Source organism: Suillus bovinus (genome assembly GCF_016758785.1).
Source record: "Suillus bovinus strain UH-Sbo-P2 chromosome Unknown EDB93scaffold_46, whole genome shotgun sequence".
Classification (NCBI taxonomy): Eukaryota; Fungi; Basidiomycota; class Agaricomycetes; order Boletales; family Suillaceae; genus Suillus; species Suillus bovinus.
This window is the reverse complement of record NW_024542102.1, coordinates 175924-190872: the sequence shown is the minus strand read 5'-3', so window position 1 is coordinate 190872 and position 14949 is coordinate 175924. Positions and strand designations below refer to the sequence as shown.

Here is a 14949-nt window from a genome sequence, read left to right as displayed (position 1 = left end):
CTAGATAATCTGTGCAGCAAAAGTGTCATGAGCTAGCTCTGTCCCACAACACTCGTCTTAGTATTGCCGCACGACTTTCACCCTTCCTGTGGCGCGCCCCGAGGTAACAACGTTGTCTTCTATATGAGGCACTGCAATGGATGTCGGCGATGTCCGCGCGGAAGATGGGAGGTGGATAGGTGTAGGTGGCCGGGGCGAATCGGCGTATTGCTCACCTCGGATTAGGTGCCTCCGTGAGCCTCCTTCCTCTTCCTCCTCCTCTTCTTCCTCCTCCTCCTCTTCTTCGTCATCTTCCACAGTTTCCTGTAAGAGGCAAAGCAGCTTGCGTGAGCCAACATGTCTCCGCGCCGAGATTACGTATCCCTACCACATCAAAATCCTCCATCAGCCGATCATCCTCATCAATGTCCTCCTCCTCGTCATACTCGTCATCATCTATCCACCGACCTCTCCAGTCTACCATATCCAATTCATCTGGGCTCTCCGGCCTCAGCCGCAACCATTGCATCCGGGGTCCAGTTTTGGCTCGTTCACTGACTTTAAAGCCATATATCCGCGGTTGGTAAAGGTGGCCTGCAGGGCGTTTCTGCCCCCCATGCGGATTTGGATTGAAAAAGGGTGAAGGTCGCGAGGAACTACTACCCGAGCCACTGTGAGGCGAGCGCCCGGGAGACATAGATGACCCCGGCGATGACGAAGGTTTGTAAAACGGCGCTGGGGCGAGTTCACGATAACTCTGGAAAAATAGGTGCGCAAATGTCGTTCCAAAGAAGGCCCCTACGTCCCTCAAGATCTCGGTGAGAAGTACTAACGGTCAGCAGAGACACAGCTCACACACCATCGACCCCTTGGAAACGACTGCTCGGTGGTGCATAGATATCATTGCAATTAGGACAGAAAAGTTTGACAGTGTCGAGGCCCGGCAGATCAGAGCGACCGGAAGGAACAACATTGCAACCCATGCAATATACACGCGGGCAGACGCCGAAGAGGGCATTTTCATACTTATCAACCTGTGAGAAAGCATGATCGAGTCGATCAACTGTGTTAGTGCACGATATGGTTGACTCACCATTGCTTGCAATCCAGCACGCGTCAGTATATAACGCTGATGTACTAAACCATACAATAGTTCGGCTGATGCTTCGACGATTGACACGTCGGGTATTTTTGACGAATCTTCGTCTCGGAGCGAATAAGATCGTGAACGCCACAGAATGAAAGAAGGCAACGTACCAGGCTCCACGTCCAACACCATCTCCATTGCCTCCTTCCAAAATGGCACCATGGCATTCAAGCCGGTGAGGTTGAAATCATCCTCGATAAAATCTTCCGAGACTTCACAGAAGTACTCGTGTCCTGGCAGGGAGCAAAACCAGCTAATCCACGTAAGGGTAGATGTAGGAGTAGATGATGCTGAAAATTAGTTAGCGAGCTATCGATAGATTTCCCCGTCTCCAAAAAACGCGCAAAGAAATTTACAGCTTATGAATTCCGGAATGAATGATAGGTTTGATACGCACTGTAGCCTTCTTCAACTTCCTCCATAACCTCGTCACCTTCACCAATACCACTAATGACCTCTTCCTCCTCAAGCTCGACCTGCTCCTCCTCAAGCTCGGGTGGACGGGACATGACGTTCACACTTTTAAGTCAGACGGGCTGACGGGCTGTGGGTCTGCATTCTGTTTCTCCAGAAGTTCCAGATCTGTATTCAAACTCCGCTTTGGTGTTCACAGCTACAACGCTTCGATCACAACAAACTTTAGCAAGATTTTAGGCCACAGGGAACAGCTACAGACCTCGGAGCACACCGAGCACATGAACCCTCTTCCTAGCACATTTGTATGTAATACTTGGCTTTATTTGCAACTCACGACGTCTGGAAACTGCATGTCATCTGTTCTTGTACATGTCCACTCCAAAATGAAGATCCCATGATAACCAGCAGCAATAATTGTCCAGTACTCCAACTGATGATGATATATGAAACAGCCTTCCATCTTTCTAATGCGCCAATCTCCGCAGCAAAGGTGCTGATAGTCGTTAGACAACCGCAATACCCATCTCCTAAACCCTGAAGTGACGAGCAAGCGTTTTGGGAAACTGGAGATGAGAAACCTTGAAGTACATGGAAAAAACCTAGGAGAGCGGTACCAAGTGAGTTCGCCATGAAAGTTCCAAGAGGCATAGTCTTCAAGCGGGGATTCAAATTTATGGATAGAAGGTACCGCGTTAATGTGCCAGGGAACGAGAATAGGAGGGCAGCGGTCGCTTGGTGGCGGAAATTGCGTGGCAGAAAGAAGTACACAGGAAGGGTCGCTGCGTATGTGAGGATCGCAAGGATAGTAAGCGTGTACCGGACGTTCTTCCTTGGCGGTGGTGGGGCCGAGAAATACGGCTGAACTACTCCACAGACATATATTCCAAATTTCAATGATCCCAACGACAACACGAGGGTGACCCAAGTTCGCGTAAAACCATCCATGAACTGTCAGACGTAAAAGAAACACGCCATCATGATTCGGACCGCAACAAAATAAGGGTCTGCTCACATCTCGAAGTCCGCCTCTGGAGAACTGACCGCTATTCACCCACGAATCAAAGATGTCCACCTGCCACCCAGAAAATGTTGTTAATGATCCACAGAAACCTGTGTCAGGTTAATGGGTATTATGTTATGATACCAGGAGGCACTGACCAGTGGTCAAGGCCGTGTACAACGGACCATAGCTGCGGAGAGGTATGAAAGGCCAGGTGGTGAAAGAGAGAAGGTACACATACAAATTACCAAATGGCACTTTCATTCTTAACCCAACGCCCATGATAAAGCACCCCGTGGCCTGGACATAAGCCAATGGAAAAATACTTTCTCCGTCGTACGTTGTAAGCGCTTGCAAGCCAAGCCGCGCGAGGACTCCGAACATTGATGCAGGCATGAGGAGGGCTAGCACATGGATTGATAGGGGGTGATAGATTTTTGCAGGTGGCAGTTCTTCGGCTTCGGATGGAGGACGGTCGATACTAGCGAGAGTGTTTGCATCGTCTATGGTTTGATGGCGAGCGAGAAGGGCTCCCACGTCAAGGTGATGTTCTGGTACAAGGAACAAAGACATCCCTGAACTCTTCCCAGTGTCAGTGTTTGGGTCAACTTCAGTTTACAGGAAAAGAGGGTACGTGGTCAGTTCGATACTTACGTAGTGCCGAGTTACACCGAATATCAAAAATTCTCGTTCAAACTCGGGAGTTGATATGGACCAGTGGTTCAGCCAATGAGAAACCAGGCTATGGATAGTGCTGAGTGCTGAGCGATTTATGAAAGTGAAAGTGACCAATAGTGACTACAAGAAAGACACGAACAGCTAAAAGCTACTAATTATAATCAATGTCCCTTGCATCCGAACTGTGCGAACAGATGATCAAGCTCCCAGTAGCGGCATGGTCAGCTCATTAACTCGAACTGCTCTTGGAGTCACAGGTCCAAATATTGCGTGTAAAACCGAGATCGAGGCGGTTGAGCTTCAAAGCTTGTAGTGCGAATCGCAATGTTGTCGGAGATAGGTTGCTGCGCCGGAGAGTGCGAGGTCTCTTCGCTGTAAACGTATGTACTCGGAAAGCACAGACGCTTGATTATGAACGAGACAATGGTATTGACGCGAAATATCGGAAGCCGTTAGGAATGAGGTTTGTCCTGACGGGACTCGGCGCATGCCTCGTGCTGCGGCAACGACACGAGGTTGGCTCGCAGCGGCAGCTCCAGGCTACTTTCACTTCAATTGAAGCCTTGGGTACAACCAGGGCCCCAATTCAAAGAACAGGGGTCTGACGAGGCCCCTCGGAGAACGAGCGTCAACCCATCTGGAAGATCCGAGCCTTTCAATGTTGTTGGAGGGCAGTGACTAGCAGTCCTGCTGCGGCTCTGAGCTCATGTCCATTGGAATGAGATATAATATGGGTCGTTCAGTCCAACGAGTTATTACTCGATTTACTTCATGGAGGCACCCTGGGCTGTTCAGGTAGTAAGTCGAATTGGAAAAAGTTTGATTACCAATTTCGAGTCCTAACTTCATCATCCCAATTTGAATTCCGGAGGTGTCACATATTCACCGTGATTCGCTTGAAAGGTTTTGTTCGACAACCTCAACAAGCCTGTATACATGCTGTTCTGCCCGACATGCGCTAATATGCTCGTGATATCCTCTGAAACAGGGTACAATAAATGGGCATGCAACTCGTGTCCATACGAATTCCCGATCTCGAAGCAGGTGTGTACTCGATTCATCTTAAAAATTGTGTTTTAGTCCTTGATAATAGTCCTTGCATGACTTCATTGTAGATGACTTCCCGCTCGCGTATGAAGCGCAAGGAAGCAGATGATGTGCTCGGAGGAGAAGAGACGTGGCGAGATGCTGATTCTACTGCAAGTTAGTCACTTCTTTTCCTTCGCGATGTAGGAAGTGGTAATGTTGATACACAATCCACAGTCACTTGTGACAAGTGTGGTCATCCCCGTGCATATTTCTATCAGTTACAGATCCGATCTGCGGATGAGCCCATGACGACATGTATGTGCTTCCTCTCAAATGAATTTACGATACTCGGTGCTGATCCATAGCTTCATGGGATCAGTTTACAGGTCAGCATTACTGGCATATATGATACCCAGTTTGATAATCGAATCCCAGATGTGCCGGATGCGCTGTTCAATGGCGCGAAAATTAATCATTTCTTTTTCAAAAAAAGGGTGCCGAGATGCTTACTGGCGCTTTACGGCTCTTGATGTGTACACCAAAATGTTCTGACATCATCAGTGACGTCGGAGCCCTCACTCCCATCTTTGATATCATGTCCTGTTCACGGGTGTGTACTATGTCACAAAGTTTCAATCTAGCCCGTTTACCACACACATGAGCTTGCAAATAGCAGTGTGAGGATTTACCCCCAGCTCCGAATTATTGCGCCCGGGACCTCAGTACGGCTTTGTGCTCGATTCATCCCAGGCTGTTCATGCTATGCTCGCTCACCACGAGCCCACCACCTGACAGCCCATATTTCAAATCTTTGCCCTTCCGACAGTTGTCAAATGTCATCATGCCAACGTCAGCATGTAGCAGGCGGGGTGAACGAAATACTACTGCGACCGTTGAAATGAATTGTGAAATTTGCCACCGACGCGTAGCTTTTAAAGCTGGCGGCCGTGGGCCCGCGAAGTGACAGCGGCCCGGCAGGCATTCCACTTTGACTGACAAAGAGTGGAAAGGCTGTACCTTGCAGGCCGCCGTATATCCACGCATCGATGAGTATCATTCATGGTCAAGTTGATGCTTGGACTAGTCGGTGCACTGTCTGAGAATCCATGAAGTCTACATACAACTCAAACACGGCAGGTCAAATAATCATGCCAAGTCGAGTTACAATCATTATGATACCGTGACGATGCCACCTTTTCGCGTAGTGAGCCGAACCTAACGTAGTGCAACCAGTCCACTAGTTCTAGTTAGACTTGAGTTAGTGTGACACATCCTGCAGGCTTGAGAATCTCCAAAGGCCGTACTCAGTGGCCCGGCATGCTCGCCGGATTCATCCGGTATTTCCGCTGTTCCCAGAATAGAACTCGTCTGTAAGACCTTACAACTTTTTCATCCATACACACCTTGACTTTTCTTAAACAAAAATGTTGGCTCACCGGTCGCTTGTTGGTGTTGCACAGGGCGCATTTAGGTCCGCACAGGTCGAGCGATTTGTGTTTTCGGGTTATTCGGGTTGGTACTTACGTTTACATTTTAGCCATTCAGACAGTATGCTTCTGCATCCCCCACTGCTGCTTTTGCTGGCCACAAGGGTAGCAACGTGAGTCTTGCAATAATATTCGAGTTATAGCCCTGACCCATCTGGTAGGGCAAATACACTGTGACTTTGATTCCTGGAGACGGTCAGCTTGCTCGTCCAGTGGAGATTCAGTTGTTTGACGCTAGAGTTTAGGTATTGGCCCAGAGATCAGTGAATCGGTCAAGGACATATATGCTGCTGCAAAAGTTCGTTTTCGGTCTCTCATTTGAGACGAACGCGACTTACAGGTTCAATAGGTCCCAATCGAGTGGGAAGAAGTCAGCGTCACTCCCGTTCTGAAAGGTGGGAAAACGGTCATCCCGGACGTTGCCATCAACTCTGTAAAGAAGAACACTGTTGCTCTGAAAGGTGCGTTTGATTATGACTGGAAAGAAGCAAGACACTAAATCTTATTCTCAGGACCGCTGGCAACTCCAAGTGCGCACTATTTTTCACTGTGATTCACATGTAATCTGAGCGTCCTCAAGTTGGAAAGGGCCACTGTCTCTTTGAACTTGACTCTCCGTAGGACATTTAACCTCTTCGCGAATGTTCGTCCGTGTGTTTCGATCAAGGGCTTCAAGACTCCTTATGACAACGTTGATACTGTTCTGATTCGGGAAAACACTGAGGGAGAGTACTCGGGTATCGAGCACGAGGTGGGGTTCATCCTATTATACACGAGTATTCCTTACGGGAGTGATCTAGATTGTGGATGGGGTGGTCCAATCCATCAAACTCATTACATGGGATGCCTCTGAGCGTGTTGCTCGTTATGCTTTCCATTATGCACAGGCTAGCGGAAGGAAGCGAGTGACTGCTGTACATAAGGCCAATATCATGTGAGTTGTATATTAGCCAAGAATTACGCATGAATACTGATGCAAGACAGGAAAATGTCGGATGGCATGTTTTTGTCCGCATGTCGGCAAGTTTCGAAGGACTTCCCGGGTATCGCCTACGATGAAGACCTTTTGGATCGTGTCTGTTTACAGGTAAATGAACATGAGGCCGATTTAGTGACGTGCACAGCTAAGGACGGCTTGATAGATTGTGCAGAATCCCCAACCTTACTCTAACAGGGTCATGGTGATGCCTAATCTCTATGGTGATATTTTGTCGGACATGTGCGCTGGATTGATTGGCGGCCTTGGCTTGACACCGTCTGGTAACATTGGTCGTGTAAGTCTGATTTTACTTTAAGCTGCTTGAGCTGAAGTGTTCCGTAGGATGCATCGATTTTCGAAGCCGTGCACGGATCAGCTCCCGATATTGCAGGTCCGGGACATGTTTACTTTGGGTGTATAACCAATACTGACGATGTGTCAAATATAGGGAAGGGATTAGCTAATCCTACTGCACTCCTTCTATCTTCTCTGATGATGCTGAGGTACGCGAACTTCAGGAACTGTTTGTTGGCTTCTAGGTTGATCCGGGATGCCTCGTATAGACACATGAACTTGAATGAACACGCTGCCAAGATTGAAGATGCCGCTCTTACTGTAAGGTTTTTTTAACTATTACGCGTATGCTAAGCTCTTACTATTTACCCGTTAGACGATCGCCGAAGGTAAAACTATTACGGGGGATTTGGGTGGAAAGGCCTCGACCAAGGAATACACGAGTGCGATCATCAGCAAGCTCTGAGATTTATAGACAGATTAGACCGTATATACCAGATAATTGGAATCTTCGGTCCCGACTTGGCTTGCGTGGGAAATAGTAGCCTGCGGATGTGATAGGAAAATGAACTCAGTCAAATGTTGACTTACGACGACCAGCTTTAAGATCCCTTCCACGCCTACACACGGCATTCACTCTTCATAATCCCTCACTCGCCCTACAGGGCAAAGACGACAATATTACTTTCACACTCCTGCCCAACTTTTCAGAACCAAACCTCGTCCAACTCTTGTCTAGATAACTCTAGTTCACATTCCTCTAGAAAACACATAATCCAAAAAAAATCGTTCAATTCCCTGTAATAGCTTCCTGCCTCCGTACGATACGAACGAAATGACCGACGAATTCACTCAAACGCATAACCTGCCCAAGAAGGACGAGAAGAAACCTCCCTCTGCATCAAACAGAGGCTCGAGGAGAACTTCATCTAATGCTAGACCTTCTTCCGCAGCCGGAAACCTCCAAGGTGCCCCAAGGCCTTCCTCTAGGTCTGGTAATAAGAAACCTCCAACAGGGGTGTCTACTGCGGGCGGTACAGAGTCTGGCTCAGACACAAACAAGAAAGCTCCTGAGCCGCCTAAGAAATCCGAACCTCGTAGCAAAAGCCAGACCGGTGCTGCTACACGAAACGGTAATCCCCGCAAAGGTCAACCTTCTGTCTCTCAGGGTACACGCACCACGACTGCCCATTCCTCTTCGCCTGCACCCCCTTCCGCATTAGAATCAAGCGATGCTTTACTGTCCTCTTTACAGAGAGTCATTGCAGACCTCAAGACAACGTCGCCTTCAAACCAATCTTCATCTCCTGGCGTCAGCAATTCGCTCGCTGCTTCTATGCACGCCCCGCAACCACAGCCTTCGAATCTTCCAGCTAATGCACCAGTGTTCCAGCCAGGTGCTTCTTCTTTCCCTGGGTCCAACCTCGTAGATGCTGTCAGACACCGTAAAGCTGTATCTCTAGGCACCGTTGGTGTTCCTGGTAACTACAACTCCTTCTCGCCTCACCTGGGCGCGATGATGGAAGATGCCGAAGATGGTACCGGAGCTTTGTTTGAAGATGGCGAAATCCCTGAGCAGTTTTACCAGCATCAACAAGGGCACCAGCCTCGCTCTCAGTCTCAAAGTTTCATGGCTCCTCGTTTCGCTGCTCTCGCTGCACAAGAACAGGATGTTCTTGGACCCACTGGTCGTCCGCAGCTTGCCCCTGGTTTCATGTTTGGAGCGCGTAGGAGAGCTAGCTCTAATGTTCCCGTTGGTCCGCCTATCAACGAGGAAGATGTCAGATTCCAGTTCCCTCAGCAACAATCTGGCTTTCCTCCCGATGAACAACCTCATAGGAAGCCCGAAGGTGATTTCACAGGGATCATGGCTGAACAGGTATGTAGCCAATCATGTTGTGTGCCTTGTGTCCCTGAAATTATCCTAGATTGCCCTCCAGAACCAGATCGAAGCGCTTCAGCAACAACAACAGGCTTTGTACCAGCAACAGCTCGCTTCCAACCAGGTCCTCTCCCTCCAAACTCCAGGATTGGTCCCGAATAGGCACAGGCGTGTCCAAAGCACATTACCCACCAATATGGGTGGAAATTTAGGTGTCAATGCCTTTAATTCTCCCATGGGCCAATTCAATAGCATGAGCAACCTCGGTCTTGGTCTCGATAGTCAGCCAACCGGTCTCCCACGCGGCCACGGCAGGCGTCACAGCGTCAATGTTGTCAACAAATCTAGTCCCGCTCAGGGGTCAATCAGCTTCCCTTACAATGGTCAGGACGGTTTCGATGATGGTTTTGCACCCCCTCCTGGCTTTGGTGGTCACTCTCGCACCACTTCTCGAGTTGATTCTAGCTGGCGCATCAGTAAGTTTTATACTCGTTTGCTTGCGGATCTATTATTCAGATTGTTTAGATGGAGGCGTTGGCGCCATCCAAGGCAACAATGCATTCGCCGCGGATCTTGCTCAAGCACAAGCGCAGCTTCAGAGTTTGCAACAGTTCCGTGCTGCGGCTGGTGGTCACCATCACAAGATGGCATCTTTCTCGTTCCCTAACATGCTTCCAAACATGATGGCTGCGAACATGATGGGCCTGAACATGGGTGGTGTCAGCTTACTGCAACAGCAACAGCAACAACAGCAGCAGTTCCAATCGCAGCTTCAGCAACAATCCAACCAGCCTCAACGCAAATCTCTTTTCGCTCCTTACCTACCTCAGGCTTCGCTGCCGCCACTTCTTGCAGCAGGAAAACTAGTAGTTGGGATTTTACGAGTCAACAAACGCAATCGCTCGGATGCATACGTTGCTACTGAGGTTCTTGACGCTGACATTTATATTTGTGGATCCAAGGACCGTAATCGTGCTCTGGAGGGTGATATAGTCGCTGTCGAGCTTCTTGATGTTGATGAAGTATGGGGAACGAAGAAGGAGAAGGAAGAGAAGAAACGCAAGAAGGAAGAGAACTCTGCTTATGACCTGAAGTCGTCTTCAGTACGCCGGGACGACAAGAAAAAGGATGACGTTGAGGTAGAGGGCCAAGGTTTGATGCTATTCGAAGACGAGGAGTACGTTTGCATCGTTTTCCCTGTTGGACCGTTGACTTAGTCGTTTGTTTCTGTCAGGGTTACCGATGATGTCAAGCCTCAGTTCGCCGGACATGTCGTTGCCGTTGTTGAGCGTATGCCTGGCCAACTTTTCTCTGGCACTCTTGGCCTGTTGCGCCCTTCGTCCGCTGCGACTAAAGAGAAGCAGGAGGCTGAGCGCAGAGAACGCGAAGGCGACCGTGGCGACGAGCCCAGGCGCGGACCTATAGAACGCCCGAAGATCGTGTGGTTTAAGCCTACCGACAAGCGGGTACCGCTCATTGCCATTCCGACTGAACAAGCACCTGCAGACTTCGTTCAGAATTCGGAGGCCTATGCAGACAAGTTGTTCGTTGCTTGTATCAAGCGTCACGTCAGTGTGTTTTGGCAATCGTATGTCGACTCTATTGACACTTCTTCCATAGCCCATTAGTTCGCTCCACCCATTCGGTACTTTGGCTGAAGAGCTTGGCCCCATCGGAGACATCGAAGTTGAAACCAGTGCTCTGTTGAAGGACTGCAACTTCCCTACAGAGGAGTTCTCAGATAGTGTTCTTAAATGCCTGCCTCCTACACCCTGGACGTGGGTTCCTGCTTACCTCTCTCAAGATATGAGCTAATGATAACATCTACAGTGTCCCAGAGAGGGAGTTCGAGGTTCGGAAAGATCTACGTGAAGAGCGCATCTTCACCATTGATCCTGAAACTGCAAAGGACCTTGATGACGCACTGTCCATTAAGGCCAATGACGATGGCACTTATGATGTGGGCGTGCACGTCGCTGACGTCTCTTACTTCGTCAAGCCTAACACTGCTCTTGACCGCGATGCTCGCAAGAGGGCAACTAGCGTGTATCTGGTGCAGCGTGCCGTCCCCATGCTTCCTCCCACGATCAGCGAAGAAGTGTGCAGTTTGAACCCAGGTGTTGAACGTCTAGCATTCTCGTCTGTCTTTACCATGACCAAGGACGGCAAAATTGTCAACAAGTGGTTGGGCAAGACCGTCATCAAGTAAGTGTCATACTTCTACGCATTGCATAATTGAATTCATTTATCGCTAGGTCTTGCGCGAAACTGTCTTATACGGACGCTCAGAGTGCTATCGACGGCCACATTCTAGGTGATCTCGTGGTAGCTCCGGAACACAGTACACCAGCAATTGTGCATGACATCAAGGTTTTGAATGGTCTTGCAAAGCAGCTTCGTGCTACGCGCTTCCAAGATGGCGCTGTCAGTCTAACATCCAAGCAACTTAAGTTTACCCTGGACGAGCACGGTCGACCAGTAGACTGCGAGCAGACCGAGAACACCGATGCACACAACATTGTTGAAGAGGTTTGTGTTTAAATTGTACCTGAGCTATAATGAAATCTGATTTGAGCAATTGTAGTTCATGCTGCTAACCAATGTTACGGTCGCGCAACGCATTGCCGTCCACCTTCCCGAGCAGGCCCTGCTTCGCAGACATGATACGCCACTCGAGCGACGCCTCGTGAGTTATCACCGCATCTGTAATTTCAACTCCAGCTACAACTTTTTACAGAATCTTTTCGTCGAACGTGCTAATCGACTCAATATCGCAGTCGATGTCTCCTCTAGTGGTGCCACCATGAAGTCATTCGAGGCGATCACAAACCCGACTGCCCGCATGGTGTTGGAGCTGATCTCCCTCAAAGCTACTCAGCGAGCCAAATATTTCTGCGCTGGCATGCTCGACATTGCGAAATACAACCACTATGCCTTGAGTGTGCCTCTCTACACTCATTTCACCTCTCCTATTCGGCGCTACGCCGATGTTCTTGTGCACCGTCAGCTCGAATCAGTCTTGCAGGGCGGAGGTGGTGAGTCACTTCGCAGCCGTTTGTTATGTTTCTGACAAAATCGTAGTGGAACCCAAATTTTCCATGGACCGTGACGCCGTTGCAAAGATTGCTCAACAGTGCAACATGTTTGTTTCGCTCTATCAATAGCTAGTCTGGTGTACTGACTTTTATAAATAGCAAAAAGGACTCGGCGAAGTTGGCGCAGGAGCAGTCGACCCATCTCTACTTGTGTGTTTTAATCTCGGATCTCACCCAGCGATACGGTCCTGTTATTCGTCCAGCCACGGTTGTTGGTGTCCTTGAAGCTGCGTTTGACGTCCTTGTCCCCGAGTTTGGCATTGAGAAGCGGGTCCATGTCGACCAAATGCCTATTGACGTAAGAGTTTCAGAACTGACTCGTGAAGAGAAATCTGATGGCTTGGACCAGAACCATGTTTATGATGAGCATTCGCATACCTTGCAAATCTATTGGTCGAACAGGGACGTCCTTAGTTGGTTGGCAGAGAACAGCGATGACGAGCACTTGAAGAAGGTTAAGCAGAATGCTGAGGCTCACGCTGTCAAAATGGAAGTTGCATCTCGCTCTGTGCATGATGAGAAGGCCCTCTTTGACGAGGATGATGCCGATGACGATGAGATTGTGTTAGGAAGGGATATGGACGCTGAAAAGGCACCTGAGACCTCGAAACAAAGGTTGTTGTCTGCCGCCAAGGTCCAGCCCGTGTTTGAGGGTTTGAGGTCCACACCGGCTGGCCACAAGATTCAGGACATCAAGGAGCTCATGACCGTTCCCGTGCGTATTTCTCCTGAGTGATACGCACACACTTCGTTGACTTGTATGCAAGGTTATCGTGACAGCTGATTTGACTAAAAGTCCGCCTGTCATCAAGGTGTATAGCGTCAACCCTTACGCGGAGCAGAAGAAGTGATATTCTGCATCGCCGATGACAACGTTTTTTATGTGTACGATAACCGTTTGATATTCCATCATGCTCTCTTTTCCGATTCCCTTCTATGTTACTAACTCATGGTCTGTACTAGTATTCGGTCATCACATGATTTCCTCGTTACATTCTCTCCTTCGCTTCGCCATGATGCCGTTGTTGTCCACAGTCTGTGTCTTGCCATACTATAGCATTAGTTCGTTGTTAGTGGTATGAAATCTAATGTCTTTTCTTTCGTTCTGAATGCGAATGAATAGATTGCGTACTCTACAATATCATAACGGTAAGCACTATAGTAAATGAATGTGAATAAGTATATGCATATGCAAGATGCCCGTGGATAAGTCAGATAGTTACGAAAGAAAATAGAGTCGAGAAAATAAAGTCAATCATGTCAATCGTCACGCATGTCATATCCAAGAAGTGATTGTAGGTTGTCGGGAGTTCGGGGTATTCGCTCGGTTCTCTGCTCTGCCCAGGTTACGTTCGCGAGGGGGAGGCGTCGCTCGCGTCGATTTTCTGCTGGAGCGAGAAGATGAACGGCCCATTTCGCAATTGTCACCGCCCTCCTGGACGGTGTGTAGGGAGTGAATGGAAGCGGAGCTACTCATGCTTCCACCCCGTGCATGGATTGGTGTATTACACCTATTGCATATCTCGTCATTGCATAGTTTGAACAGCTCATCTAGACCAAGATAATTGGCCTCGTCACGAAGCTCGAGTAATGCCTCAAGTCTTGCCCGTGACGAAGACGCAAGTTGAACGGCTCTAGGAATGATGGCTGGGTGTTCCGAAATGAAAGGGGGAGTGCGGAGGTACGACAATATGTGCGCGTATCTAGAACGATAACATTAAGGATTGTACAGTTAGAAGCGGGGATACTTACGGAGCACTTGGCCTGTCGAGGAATACATGTATATTCATGGTTGATTGGGATATAAACCCAGAAGACGCTAAATGATCATGAAACATGGCATTGAATGAGTTGTGTGGAAGTTCAGAAATATCGCTCGCATTGGAGTATAACGATGCCGCAACTGATTTTCGTGGTAAGAGGGAAGTGACATAGTTTGAGAGGTAAGAAGGCCTTGAATTAAGAGTACCAAGTGTCGTGCGGTGCGTTGCTGAACTTGTCTCTATGGTTACGATAATCTTGGAAGGATCGATCGCACTGCCAGGGATAGGGGACAATAGAATGGGTTCAAAGGGAGGTTGGGGTGGAGTAGTAGAGACATTAACGGGAAGTGGTGGTACAGGGGGCAGGTCTTCTGCCAAAGAAGGGGAGGTCTTTGCCTTAATGACTGGACGAAGAATCGTAGATGATGTCGTTGGCGCAGGGGGAGGAGGTCGGGTTGGACATGGCGGTGTGGATGTGTCTTTCGCTGGAAGACTTGATGAACCACTATGTCTCAAGGTGGATATAGCTGAAGTTGAGGACTCAAGAGAAGACTTCGACGGTACGGGTGGCGGACCACCTGAAAGCGTAGGCGAGTCCATCGCCTCCTCAGAGGGGGCCTGAAAAGCGGACCCACGTTGACTGCCATCATCTTCATTGCCAAACAAGACGCTCGCTCCAGACAGCGCCTCTTGCGGTGTTCTCACAACCATGGCGCCGCTTCCAAGAGGTCCACTACGTTTGACATTAAATATATCCAAGGAGGTGTCAAACCTAGGTTCTGATATGCGAATTGGTGCAGCTGCGACACCATGTGGCGAAGTATTGGAAGAAGAACTCGTATTGCGAGTAAGCCAGATCATTGGCTTCGAGACTGAAGATTTGTGGCCTCTTTTAGGCGTAATTTGAGGTGATACTGGCGCAGAAGATAAAGAGAAATGATGCAGAGCTAAGTCTGTTGGGCGACTTGGAACAATCATGAAGGGATCAGTGGAAGTCGAAGAAGGGGAGTCGTGGACGACGAAGAAGATGAAGACGGTCAAAGAATACAAGACCGTTAAGAAGCTAATGGACAAAGATGCTAAACCAAATTGTTGTTTCTAGTTATCCGAACAACAAAAAGATTTCAAGAAAATGATCGGCGCTCATAGTGTGCACACAACACTTGCCCCTTTGGGACAATAAAGACTTAATCACCCGT

The 14949-nt window shown here is 48.8% G+C and overlaps 6 protein-coding genes across 6 annotated transcripts; 3 read left to right on the top strand and 3 right to left on the bottom strand.

Annotated features, from left to right (window-relative positions):
- Nucleotides 1-57: 57 nt before the first annotated feature.
- EDB93DRAFT_1229651 (casein kinase II regulatory subunit-domain-containing protein) lies at nt 58-1724 on the bottom strand (the record flags this gene model as incomplete). Its single annotated transcript, XM_041451268.1, has 6 exons — nt 1524-1724; nt 1237-1416; nt 1073-1185; nt 839-1013; nt 371-777; nt 58-321 (listed from the first exon to the last, which is right to left on the bottom strand). Exons 1-6 carry the CDS (start codon nt 1633-1635, stop codon nt 58-60), a joined length of 1251 nt encoding a protein of 416 aa, XP_041305645.1. The 5' UTR covers nt 1636-1724.
- A 149-nt stretch (nt 1725-1873) lies between these two features.
- Nucleotides 1874-2939, bottom strand: EDB93DRAFT_1089079 (CrcB-like protein-domain-containing protein; the record flags this gene model as incomplete). The annotated part of the gene is made up of 4 exons (XM_041446180.1): nt 1874-2491; nt 2556-2653; nt 2702-2733; nt 2785-2939. 4 exons carry the CDS (start codon nt 2937-2939, stop codon nt 1874-1876), a joined length of 903 nt encoding a protein of 300 aa, XP_041305644.1.
- Nucleotides 2940-3997: 1058 nt separating this feature from the next.
- Nucleotides 3998-5033, top strand: EDB93DRAFT_1158955 (uncharacterized protein). The gene is made up of 5 exons (XM_041449983.1): nt 3998-4265; nt 4337-4424; nt 4485-4565; nt 4589-4592; nt 4683-5033. Exons 1-5 carry the CDS (start codon nt 4158-4160, stop codon nt 4720-4722), a joined length of 321 nt encoding a protein of 106 aa, XP_041305643.1. The 5' UTR covers nt 3998-4157; the 3' UTR covers nt 4723-5033.
- Nucleotides 5034-5674: 641 nt separating this feature from the next.
- EDB93DRAFT_1294067 (uncharacterized protein) lies at nt 5675-7661 on the top strand (the record flags this gene model as incomplete). The annotated part of the gene is made up of 13 exons (XM_041454595.1): nt 5675-5731; nt 5788-5850; nt 5899-5932; nt 5983-6035; nt 6087-6202; nt 6308-6488; nt 6538-6671; nt 6722-6824; nt 6880-7011; nt 7059-7107; nt 7165-7219; nt 7280-7331; nt 7387-7661. 13 exons carry the CDS (start codon nt 5675-5677, stop codon nt 7474-7476), a joined length of 1119 nt encoding a protein of 372 aa, XP_041305642.1. The 3' UTR covers nt 7477-7661.
- Nucleotides 7662-7845: 184 nt separating this feature from the next.
- Nucleotides 7846-13166, top strand: EDB93DRAFT_1294063 (SSD1 protein; the record flags this gene model as incomplete). The annotated part of the gene is made up of 13 exons (XM_041454594.1): nt 7846-8889; nt 8939-9368; nt 9418-10069; nt 10127-10460; nt 10513-10670; nt 10723-11097; nt 11148-11421; nt 11477-11578; nt 11630-11924; nt 11974-12034; nt 12087-12285; nt 12337-12702; nt 12755-13166. The coding sequence occupies 13 exons, from the start codon at nt 7846-7848 to the stop codon at nt 12836-12838; spliced, it is 4374 nt and encodes a 1457-aa protein (XP_041305641.1). The 3' UTR covers nt 12839-13166.
- Nucleotides 13099-14893, bottom strand: EDB93DRAFT_1158947 (uncharacterized protein). The gene is made up of 2 exons (XM_041449982.1): nt 13740-14893; nt 13099-13690 (listed from the first exon to the last, which is right to left on the bottom strand). Exons 1-2 carry the CDS (start codon nt 14726-14728, stop codon nt 13264-13266), a joined length of 1416 nt encoding a protein of 471 aa, XP_041305640.1. The 5' UTR covers nt 14729-14893; the 3' UTR covers nt 13099-13263.
- Nucleotides 14894-14949: the final 56 nt, after the last annotated feature.

Excerpts from the sequence above, each read along its gene's own strand:
- EDB93DRAFT_1158955 (XM_041449983.1), top strand. The coding sequence starts at position 4,158 with ATGCTGTTCTGCCCGACATGCGCTAATATGCTCGTGATATCCTCTGAA. Across the intron at positions 4,266-4,336 it reads AATTCCCGATCTCGAAGCAG|ATGACTTCCCGCTCGCGTAT; the intron begins GTGTGTACTCGA and ends ACTTCATTGTAG. Across the intron at positions 4,425-4,484 it reads AGATGCTGATTCTACTGCAA|TCACTTGTGACAAGTGTGGT; the intron begins GTTAGTCACTTC and ends CACAATCCACAG.
- EDB93DRAFT_1158947 (XM_041449982.1), bottom strand. The coding sequence starts at position 14,728 with ATGATTGTTCCAAGTCGCCCAACAGACTTAGCTCTGCATCATTTCTCT. Across the intron at positions 13,691-13,739 it reads CTCGACAGGCCAAGTGCTCC|ATACGCGCACATATTGTCGT; the intron begins GTAAGTATCCCC and ends TTATCGTTCTAG.